At 49.1% G+C, this 12000-nt stretch overlaps 1 protein-coding gene across 1 annotated transcript in view; it reads left to right on the forward strand.

Moving 5' to 3' along the window:
- Positions 1-353: 353 nt before the first annotated feature.
- Positions 354-12000, forward strand: part of SMAD6 (SMAD family member 6) — a 61746-nt gene continuing 50099 nt past the window's right edge. The window contains exons 1-2 of the mRNA XM_063142663.1: positions 354-1226; positions 10201-10257. Of these exons, the coding sequence (XP_062998733.1) occupies positions 446-1226; positions 10201-10257 (838 nt within the window). The 5' untranslated portion in view covers positions 354-445. The remainder of the gene's footprint in view (positions 1227-10200; positions 10258-12000) is intronic.

A 12000-nucleotide genomic window follows, 5' to 3' on the forward strand; every position in this document is an offset into this window, starting at 1 on the left:
TGCCTTTGTTGCTGCCGCGGGGACGGCCCTCCCGATTTTCCCGTGTTGTTTCCCGGAGGGCCGCCTTTTCTGCCCGGGCCGGACTCGCCTGGAGAGCGCGCCGTTCGCCGCGGTCCTCGGCCCCGGGCTCGCGGGGCCCGGTGATCCATGTAGGGCCGAGGGGGCCGGCGGCGGCGGCGGCGGCGGCGGCTCATCCCCGGCTCGCGCCCTCCCCTCCCGCGCCGCCGGCCTGCGCCCCCTGCCCGCGCTGCCTTCCCTCATGTGGCAGCGCGGCGGCCGCTTCTCGGCGATCGGCGGGGCCGGGCGGGCGGGGAGCCCCAGCGGCTGCTCCGGGCACGGCCGCCGTTGCGGCAGCTCCCGCTGGGTCTCCTTCATGCGGCGCACGGTTGCAGGGATCTGACCCGGAGCGAGCGAAGGCCGGCAGCTCCGCGCCCGGGCCAAGCGTATGTTCAGGTCCAAACGGGCAGGGCTTGTGCGGCGGCTTTGGAGAAGCCGGGTCTTTCCCGACGGAGGCGGAGATGGTGGCGGCGGCGGCGGCGGCAGCCTCAGGAAGAGCCGTGAGCGAGGCGGCGGCGGCGGGAGCCCGGAGAAGCCGCCCTCGAGCGCCAGGCGAGCGGTGACCGGCGGAGGCGCCGTCGAGGAGCCGGGCGCTTTGGAGCGGCCCATGGCGCACGGCGAGGGCGACCCTCCGGCGCCCGCGGAGGGGGAGGCGGCGCGGGAGGAGGAGGAGGAGGCGGCGGCGGCGGCGGAGGAGGGCAGCCGCAGCGCCGCCGAGGGGGCGAGCCCGTGGCGGGCGCAGGAGAGCGACGGCAAGACCGTGACGTGCTGCCTCTTCACCGAGAGGGAGCCCGACGGCGCCTGCCCCGGGCCCCGGGAGCTGCCCGCCCGGGAAGGGCGCTCCAGACTGTCGCTGGCGGAGCAGGAGCTCAAGGCCGTCACCTACTCGCTGCTGAAGCGCCTCAAGGAGCGCTCCCTCGACAGCCTGCTCGAAGCCGTCGAGTCCCGCGGAGGGATGCCCAGCGGCTGCGTGCACGTCGCCCGCGCCGAGGTGCGCCTGGGCGGCCAGGCGGCTCCCCCGCACCTCCTGTTGGGCAAGCTCTTCCGCTGGCCCGACCTCCAGCACCCGGCCGAGCTGAAGGCCCTTTGCGAGTGCCGGAGCTTCGGCCTCCCCGACGGGCCCACCGTGTGCTGCAACCCCTATCACTTCAGCCGCCTGTGCGGCCCAGGTAAGGATCCCTTCGCTCTCCTGGGGGCCCGGGCCGGGCCGGGGGCCCTGGGCGGCGGGGAGCCGCGATGGAACTGGGTCCAGGGCCCGCACGCGACCACCCCCGTGCCTGCAGGGCTCCCTGGCCTTTGGAGCTGAGCTAAGGCTTCTGAATGTAGATGCTGGGGACCAATGCTTGGACCTTTCCTCTGGTCCAACTGGAGAAGGACTTCCTTAGGGCTGTAAACAAGTCCTTGGAAGTGTGTGTGTGTGGGGGGGACACACCTCTGGTCTTTGGGCTGAATGCAGACCCCTGGACTCACCCAAACTGCCACTGCCCCCCCCCCCCACTGGCCTGGGTTCAAGTTGTTGAACTATTTATTCTGGCCCCCACCTACAAAGCTGATGGAAGGAACCTTGCACAAGTTGGAGATGGAGAATGTCTCTTTCTCTCCTTCCCCCACAAAGGTAAGAGTCATACCTGTAACTCCGCCCACTTTTAGTCTGGCCCCGCCCACTGCTGGAATGCAAGACCAGGTTTTGAGGGAAAGGAAAGGGGTTCCTTGACCGTGTGGTAAAGGTTAGCAAATGCATTGTGAGATCCCACAGAAGGTGCCATGCCTGACACAAAGTGACCTCTGTCCCAGAAAATAGATGCCAGAGTCAACTTCCTTAGGCCTGGAAGGTGCCAGAGGACACTTGAGCGTTGGAGTCTTGTTCGTTTGAGCAGTGCTGAGCTCCAGAATTTGTATTTTATTCCAGATCTCAAGCTTGGAAAGGCGACACAGTGACCTCAGGGCCTTAATTTTTTGCATAGGGCGTTTCACAAAGTTCAATGCCTGTTGATGGTCTGTATATGTTAATAAGCATGAGCATCTTTGAGCATGTGCAAACTGCACTTTGGGATGATGGCACATTGCACTGAGGACAGAGGGTGAGGCTTCCAGGAAGTCTTGAGCCAGGGCACGTCTGTTTAGGGTTAACAACTTCCTTCCTTTCCTTCGTACACCAGGAATTTTGGTCTGAATTCACTTTGCCCAGCGCACAAATGGTTCAAACGTTTTCTGAGGCCACCCAGTTTTGGTATAAGAGCTGCTTCTCGCAAGCGCTGTGAGGTGTCATGAAGAAGTGCCTTGCCTCCTCCTGGAATTCCTTTGAAATGTGGTGTGAGGAGGCAATTGCAATCTCTTGAGGTGTTTCTGGAAGCAGTCACGAAAGCAAGATCCCAGCACATCCTCCCCAGCCCAACAAATCTAATCATGGCTTCACCACCCGAGCCCTTGGTTTGAATCTGCCCTTGGTCAGTGGAACTGGTCATCTCAGGTACAGGGCTTTGCACCTGAAGTCCGTGGACATCTGCCACTGCTAGGCATCTAGACCTGGCAGAGACTGCTAAGATCAAGCAGTGACCTGTGTGTGTGGATGGGTCATCATGGATCTGACCCCACAGAGAGAATGGCCAAATGAAATCTCAGGTAGGCAATCCTTTTCAGTGGAGTCACACTTCCATCTTCCAGCAACCAGAGCCAAGTGTTGAGAAATCAAGAGCTGTACATGCTTGTTTGGGCTGGCCCTTAGGCCTCGCACCATCTGTGGCAAGTAGCTACTTCTCACTGCCAGGGCTGGAGAACTCTCCCCAGGACCTTGGTGGGCCTCCCTTTTTCCTGGAGGTCCCTTTAAGAAATGAAGTAAAAGGTGGAGGGTTAAGCTTTCAGCCCCTCAAAGTAGTTTGCTGGAAAATCCTATAGCTACAGTTGCCACTCTCTTCACCCACCCACCCCCACCCACCCACTTCTAACTCTGGATTGGCAATGGTGGTGGTGGTGGGCTGATAGTACATCCCCTGGCGGTAGAGTGAGCATTGCTAAGAGGCTTCTAGTAGTCCGATATGTGTATCTCCTTTGCCCGAATGCTGTTAGAACGAGGAGCTTCACGGTTGACGGGAAGATAGATGAATGAATGAATAAATAAATAAACAAAACCTAGAGATGTTTTAAAGTCTACCAGCCAGAAAGCCCCAGAGCGAAGCAAAACTGGCAAGGTTGCACCTTTGCTTGCATTTCAGTTCCTCCCCCTTTTGGAATTGATTGTAGCTTAAATCAAGGAACGCGCTCTGGGTCTGTTTTTATATGATGTGCTTTTTGTATGCACACACAGACACACATGCACTTGTTTTCTTAAATTAAAAGTCAGTTTTGCATCAATTTGCCCATGTCCTAAAACAAAAGTGTGTAGGGATAATGACTTCATACACGGGCTTTCATTGCACTGCATCCTAGCTTAGTGTTTGTTCTGTATTCAGTCTGCGTAAACCTTTGCCAAACGTGGTCTTACAAGCGTACTCTGAGGGCTGATTCACACATGCATGGACATCCCTTGATTTCTCTAATCTGCACGTGATTACTGTGCACTTGCTGACTGGCAGCTGATTGTGGGAATGGCCTCCACTGAAAAGCATTGTGTTGGACGTGATGCGAGGGGCAATGCAAAAGTTCTGCCTGTGGTGTTATGCCTGGGGGGTGGATGGCCCATGCGCACGTACACATCTTCACTTGATGTTGCATTATCTGGTGATGCTCACACAGGTGTGAAGAACGCTTAACACTGCTTACTTGGAAAGCTGATCTCTTCCCTGGAAATTTGTATGTCAAGCTTACCTGTTGTTCACCTTTATTTAATGTATATAACCCAAGTTCTGCCTCTCCATGGGCACGTTCAAAGTAGCTAACAAAATAAACAATACTACCTGGTTCTCCCAAACAGTAGATGACAGTTGTATCGCAGTTCAGATTGCAGATGGAGGGGGGGACTCAGTGCTACTCCGTGCAAAAATTTTCCTTGCACATACAAGGCAACCAGACTACCTGAAAAATCATCTCCTTCCGTATTTACCTGCCCGTTTCCTCAGGTCATGTTCAGATGCCCTTCTCTGGATGTCTCCACCAAGTGAGATTCAGTGGGTAGCTACCAGGAAAAGGACCTTTTCAGTGGTAGCACCCCAATTTTGGAATGCTCTTCCCAGAGCATCTCACTTGGCACCCACCTTGTGCTTCTTTCAGTGCCAGGTGAAGACCTTTTTATTCTCCCAAGCATTTTAAAAGCTTCTTGGAGTTGCTTTCAGATTGTTTTAATTTTCTGCTGTGAGTCTTGTTTTATTGTTCCTAGTTTTGTCTTATTTATTCAGTTTGAACTGTGGTGGGCTTTTCAATCTATACAATATGTAGTTTATTGGGGTGTTATGATTTTAAATTTTGTAAACTGCAAATAGAGCTATGCTTGAGTGGGTGGTATATATGAGCATTGAAAAAAATAAGGAATAAATAGAAAACTAGGTGTCAGGAGAAAGGATTTTGGCCTCGGCTTCAATCTAATATGCAGAGACTATTTTTATCTATGGAAAATTGTGCAAACCAATGAGCCCCCATCTCCTATCTGAAGTGTTAGAAGCAGGTTGGCTCCTTCCCTTGCTGTTTGTGAGAACTGGACATGGGCAATGCAAAATGTATTTATTTTAAATATTTATAGGGCCAAGAAAGCAGCTCACATAACAAGAACGAAAACATGCATGTTAAAATGATAAGAAGCCCTCCTCCCTCTGTGACAACCCTCATGTAACCCATGGGCTGTTTTAGGGTTATGCGAGGGTTGTTTAACCTTCACATAAGCTGCCGTCATTCAGTTTGCATGACACGGTAAGCCATGGTGAACAATGAATATTTAAAAGGGTGTTTGGAACACACCACAACCCATGGTGGGCTGCAGCGATCATGTGAACTAGCTTCATTGAAGTGGGGCGGGGGGGGGGGAGTGGGGGACTTTCTTTTCCTGCCCATTCAGTGTCTCCAAACCATTGTCAACCCTGATCTACATTATGCTTCCTCTTGTTTTGCTCCAAATCCCTCTTGGCAGGAATTGTGGCTACATTGTTTTGTACAGTGCCATTTAATGCTAAATAAAATATTCACAGCTCATGGGAATCCCACGCATTCGCCCTCAGTTCGCAAACATTTTACCACACACGATCCACAAGCATTTCAGCTGGTATAAGCCAGTGGCTAAGAGACTGGCTTATACCAACCCACCTGCCAGCCCCGGGTTCAAATCTGTCCTGCTCCAACTTACTAGGTTGCTGTAGGCAAGCCACTTTTTCTCAGTCTCCCTGTCAGCAATTGGGGTGGTGATAATATGAGTCTACTTTACAAGGCTGTCACAGGACTGTAACAAGACAGTATATGAGAAATGCCTTGAACATTTGAAAGCCCCATAGAAATGCTAAGTGCTTATTATTTTCAGAGCCATCAAAGCTAGAAACAACAGCAGGGGACCCTAGTGAATTCTGCACCCAGTCCCAGATTCTGTGCTTGGGCAGAATGATCCATGCAGTCATGGCTGTGTGTCCTGCCTTTTGCCCCTAATGCAAAATGTGGAGATGCGATAGGGTGTACTGGCAGGCTTCTGGTGTAAAGCAACTGGGAGACTTGGTGTAAATTTCCCTTCCGGTAAGAGACAGTAACTCATGTGCCTTTAAAGCGATGAGGCGCAATGGAGTTCTCTTTTAGTGATGAGCTCGTTTTAAGTAGTTTGTGTGTCTGCCTTTCTAGGAAAGCCTTCTCCAACCTGAGGCTCCTCTATTCAGTGTGTTAGAATACGACTCCCGACATCCCAGCCAGGATGATGGGAGCTGTAGTCCAGTGAATCTGGAGGGCACCAGGTTGGGGAAGGCAGATGTAGACGGAAGGATTGGCGCCGTGAAGAACCTTGGCGCCATGAAGAACCTACAGAGCCTTCTCCGTAGCGGCACCCACCCTCTGGAAAACCCTCCCTCGTGTGGTTCAGGAGGCAAAATATGTAACATCTTTTAAATGCCTCCTGAAGACATACCTTTTACACAGGCTTTCCCTGGTTTTTAATATAGCTGGTTTTGTATTGCCTTTTTAACTTTTTAATGTTTTAAATTTATATTTGTTATATTTTATGGTTTTTAATTTTGCACTGCCCAGAGAGCTTTGGCTGATGGGCAGTATAAAAATGTAATAAATAAATAAACAAAGGGTTTGAATAAGTTTTGATCCTGAGGTGTATTAGGAGATGAGATTCATGGGTTCCTAAGGTAGTAGAGTGCATGATTTGCATATAGAAGGTCCCAGGTGCAAAATTCGGCCTCTGGTAAGAATGGAGACTAGTGGAGGCTGGTGTCTCCATTGTCATTGGGGCAATGAATCTGGCTCTGGGTTTCAGTCAGGACCTTGGATAGCTCCTTGACATTTCTGACTGAGACCCAGAGTGGATTCATCGCCCCGCTGACATTGAAGCCACCAGCCTCCACTGTTGGGGTCACTCCTGTCTAAAAACCCCGATAGCGGCTTCCAGTTAGTGTAGTTGGATTGACAATGTGACTCGATATCGGGCAGCTTCCTGTGTTCCCACTGCAATGGGTGCTTCCTGCTGGTCACCACATCATGTTTGAAATAGCCTCCAGTAGCCCTCTCCCTCCGTAGCTTTTAGGGAAGGGTCCTAGCTCAGAGGTATAGCCCCTGCTTTGCCTGCAGGAAGTCCCAGATTCAACCCCCAACCTCTCTAGGTAGGGCTGCCAGTCAGTGCCGACAGTACTGGGTTGGATGAACCAAAGGTCTGGCTCAGCAGAAGGCAAGCTTCTGATCCCCCTCCTCCTGGCCAGATTTCCACGGGTCCTTTTTGTGAATGCAGTCACTTCAAGGAGCACCAGAAAGGAAAATGCAAAATTATCCCACCTGTTTACACTCACAAAGCACCTTTATGTCATGCTTGTGCTCTGGCCAGTAAGGAGTTAACCTTTGCAATGGGGCTGGAGTTAAAAAGAGGCAGAATTCCACTGACGCCCCCGTTCTCCCCCCGCCCCACATAGCTCCTTGTGGCAATTAGGCCCAGAATCACAACCTTGTACTCTGCAGTAGTTAATCGGGACTAAGCCCCGTAAGTCACAACCACGGATGAGATTCCGCTCTTCCGCCCCTGTTTTGCCCCCTCCGTGAGGGTTGGCACTTTTGATAAAGGGGGCATCTCCCACAGAGCTTGGCAAGAAAATTGGCTTGTGAGGAGGAGAAGGGGACACTTCAGAAACTTCCAGGAGGCTCATTCCCAACTTGTGTTGCTCTTGGAAGAAATTCACACACACAAATTCACCCCCACCCCTCTCCCACCCCACCCCGCAGAGAATCATCCCCTTCCTTGCCTACATTGCTGGAATTTCTGCTGCTCACTGAAGTGTGCCTTGATAAGTCTCTCCGTGGCAAGAGGGGGCCGGGGGGGGGGTCCAAGGGTCTCCTTTGCCTCCTTCCTCTGCTTTGACAGCAAGCAATTGATGTGTGTTTTTTAAACAAACCTCCCCCCTCCAACTTGGGGGAATTTAAAAGACAAATCCACTTTGAATCCACTTTGGATGCCTGGCAAGTGGGAGTAAAATCTTGGCCTTTTCAAGGCAGGGGAAGAAAGATCTGGAAGAGCTGTTGACTCCCTTAGCAGTGCAAACCTGAGAATATTTACACGGAAGTAAGTCCCTTCCCACCGAGGTCACCCCCGCAAGGAAGTGTGCCTCGGACTGCCGGCTCAGGTTGCGCGGGACACGGTTGGCCCCCTTTTCTTTGGAAAGCAAACTTGGGGCCCTTCCGTTGTTTTGGGGTAATTGTATCGGTTCGGTTATGCCGAAGGAGACGTAACTTCTGGTTTTTGAGGCATGGAAAACCACTGTTTTCTAAGGGCAAAAGAATATGAGAATTAAAGAGAACCGCACACACACATACAAATCCTTTCCCTCTCCCCCACTTTCTTTTTCTTTCTTTTTGGGGGCCTGGCATTATCCCTTTCAGTTGAGATCAGTTTCAAGTTGTGCTTAACACTCCCCCCCCCTCTTCTCCCTTCTTTCCTAAGGAGGTCCCCCACCCCTCTTGCTATTTAGGTGAAGAAGTGGTGATAATATGCAGTTTGCATTTTGCTGGCGCCAGTCTGACTGGCAATTTATCTGACTGCCTCTCTTAAAGCTGCAGTGCCTCTTTTCCCAACTTTTTTCTCTCTCAAGTGTTTTTTCTCCCTTTTTAAAAACTTTTTTTCCTAAAGTAGCAAAACCTGTACTTCTCTGCCGTAACCACTTTAGAGAAGGAAGAACTAGCTATCTGAAACTGAATGTATTAGTTTACATGAAATATCTCTTCTACCAGCAGTGAAATTCAGTTAAATCTGGAAATTAAGCGTCAAAGAAAGTTTTGCTGGGTGCTCGTTGCAATATCCTGGATCTTGTTAGCTCTTTTCTGGCGTGTTTCTGCTTAGTTTTCTCCCTCCTTAATTCATTGCTCCCTTAATTCATTTCAACAGAAAAATCCTCAAGAATACGAGAAGTTCTACTAATAATTTCCCCTTTAGGGGAAACTCTCCTTAATTTTATTTGTTTTGCAGTCCGAATTCTGCCTTAATTCAGTCACTTTGTATCTTTCCTACAGGGAGTAGGATGGAATCTTTCTCTGGAATATTACTGGAACACCAAATACCGTGTTCTTTGTAACAGATGCGCATTAATGTGAGAAGTGGGCTTTGGTGGATCCAGTATTGCTGAACACCTCCAAAGGAAGTGTAGCTTTCCAAAAATGTGACAGTCTTATTAGGAATGTTCCTACTGCAGAGTTAAACTGGTTTCATTCTACAGATATAAACTGGTTTGACTATCTCATCTCCTAAAGGAAACCTGGAATTTGTAGTTTTTTGAATTGGCTAAAGATCTTGGAACAGTGAATTTTCAGTCTATGAAAAATACAACTCCCAGATTTCCTTGAGGCTGATGAAATGAGGACAAAGTGGCATAAACTACTTGATTTTTTAAATTTACCTTGTTGAGGACTCCATCATGTGATTCCTTAAGCTTGCAATATTCAGAGTACTAACTTCAGAGTAATTTGCATTGAATTAGTGGTACTTACTCCCCAGGCCTGCAGTTCTCAGTGTACACTAGTAAATAACTTCTGGAACTTGAAAATCAGTGGTACCCAGTTCCAAGTAAGGGATTGATGTGTATTGTGCCTTTTTAACTTCAGACAACATGCTAAGCCATGGTTAGGCCTCTAACCCCTTTGCAGCAAATGTTTAGTGAGCATGTTTAAACCGTGGTTATGTAGCCACTGGCTAAGGTGACCATATGAAAAGGAGGACAGGGCTCTTGTATCTTTAACAGTTGTATTGAAAAGGAAATTTCAGCAGGTGTCATTTGTAGATATGGAGAACCTGGTGAAATTCCCTCTTAATTACACCAGTTAAAGCTGCAGGAGCCCTGCCCTCTTTTAAATCTGGTCACTCTAGTATAGCTCCTGCAGCTTTAACTGTTGTGATGAAGAAGGAATTTCACCAGGTTCTCCATATATACAAATGACACCTGCTGAAATTCCCTTCTCTATGCAACTGTTAAAGATACAGGAGCCCTGTCCTCCTTGTCGTAGGGTCACCCTAGTAGCCACCAAGGTTAGGAATGGTTCACACAACTCATGTAACATTTTGTTCAAAATGCTTAACCGTCATGGCTTAGCGTGTTGTCTGAACAGGGCCAATCTCAGTGAACATCAGAGCTGCAATAGGCCAACCAAGGTAGCTTACTTTCATTTGATGGGACGGCGCTAGAGGACAATGGGGCTGAGGGTTGCAGCTGGTCAGTTCCTCAAGATCCATTCTGTATATACCTTGATGCAGCTTTGCCCAACCTGGTGCCCTCTATCTCTGTTGGACTACAACACCCATCATACTCAGCCAGCATGGCCATTGGTGAAGGCTGCCTTGAAATCCCATGACTTTTCTGGACCTTACTTATGAATCTTTGATCTTCTTGGGGTGACAGACGCTCAGACCGTGCCCCTCTAAATATGACGAATGGGATTCCAGCCTTAGTTCAACCAAGTGGTTACTTCCTTGGGGTGGGAGCACGAGCTTTCTGCAACTTAAATTCCCAGATGGTGCTAACACAAGTTCTCCTTCCTTTTCAGAATCTCCACCCCCTCCTTACTCCCGGCTGTCTCCAAATGATGAGCAAAAGCCACTGGGTAAGTTCCTTGTCCTCCTCAATTTTCACTGCAGTTTGTTGGGCAGAAATAAGAAGTTGGGGTGTGGGTTGGTGTGTGGGTGGGTTGGTTTACATACACATGAATTGTTCCTAACTGCGAGGATACTGCAATGCGTTATACGTGGGGCTGCCTTTGAAAACGGTCCGGAAGCTTCAGCTGGCCCGTTTACTAACAGGGACTGGCCGGCGAGATCACATTACGCCAGTCCTTTTCCAGCTTCATTGGCTGCCAGTCCAGGTCCGGGCCCGATTCAAAGTGCTGGTATTGACATTTAAAGCCCTAAACGGTTTGGGGCCAGGTTATTTGAAGGAACGCTTCCTCCCATATGTACCTGCCCGGACCTTAAGATCATCTACAGGGGCCCTTCTCCGTGAGCCCCTGCCAAAGGAAGTGAGGCAGGTGGCTACTAGGAGGAGGGCTTTCTCCGCTGTGGCACCCCGGTTGTGGAATGAGCTCCCCAGAGAGGTCCGCCTGGCGCCTACACTGTACTGCTTTCGTCGCCAGCTGAAGACCTTTTTATTCTCTCAATATTTTAACACTTAATTTTAACTTAAATTTAAATCTTACTGTTTTAACTCTGTATTTTAATCTTATATCAATTTTGTTGCGTGGTTTTATCCTGGTTGTGCTTTTTATACTGTATTTTGTAATTGTGCTTTTAACCTGTTGGTTGTTTTATTGTGGTTTTAATTTTTGTGAACCGCCCGGAGAGCTTCGGCTATTGGGCGGTATAAAAATGTAATAAATAAATAAATACATTTTGGCAAATGCTGGACAGTTGAGAGAAACGACAGCCTTTGGGCTTACAGATGTTCCAGTGATGCAGAGCTTGAGTGGCAAAGGTCACCTTTTTGCAGTATCATCACCAGGCTTCCCTGACGTGGGATCAGAGGCGACAAGTGATGTAGAATGCAGCCTCGTGGTAATCTCAGCTTTTATTTTAAAATAGGGGAGGGGAGGGTGGCTGTATGAAAAGTAGGACTGGGCTTCTGTACCTTTATCAGCTGTATAGAAAAGGGAATTTCAGCAGGTGTCATTTCTGTGCATGCAGCACCTGGTGAAATTCCCTCTTCTTCATCACAACAGTTAAAGAAGGCAGGGCTCCTGTAGCTTTAACTGTTGTGATGAAGAGGGCATTTCACCAGGTGCTGCGTGCATACCAATGACACCTGCTGGAATTCCCTTTTCAGTACAACTGTTAAAGATACAGGAGCCCTGTCCTCCTTTCCATATGGTGACGCTATGCATACAGCACCTGGTGAAATGCCCTCTTCATCACAATAGTTAAAGCTGCAGGAGCCCTTAATGATTCTTTAATTCATATGTTTTGGCAATGACCCATAGTTGCCCCTCTTTGCGAGGAGGTTAAGATTAGGATGAACTTTGTACTGAAACAATCTATAATATGGAACAGTGTCCATGTCCTCCTAAATTACCTACTGGCCTCTTGAAAGTTAACACATGGTCAGTGCAGATTGATCTTCAGAGCCCTTATGACAGCCAAAAGACTTATACTTTTGGAAGGACAAATTCTTACCTTCCATAATGCAATGGATCGAGGACCTAATAACTTTACTAACTTTTGAACGAGTGTTATATAGACGCAACTTGCGAGTGGATAAACATATGGATATCTGGTCTGCTTTTCTTGAAACCTTTGTATAACTCTCTCCCCCCCCCTTTTTTTTTAACGGTACATACGATGGAAAATGATAATTTTAT

Source organism: Elgaria multicarinata, chromosome 16 (assembly GCF_023053635.1).
Source record: "Elgaria multicarinata webbii isolate HBS135686 ecotype San Diego chromosome 16, rElgMul1.1.pri, whole genome shotgun sequence".
Taxonomy (NCBI): domain Eukaryota; kingdom Metazoa; phylum Chordata; class Lepidosauria; order Squamata; family Anguidae; genus Elgaria; species Elgaria multicarinata.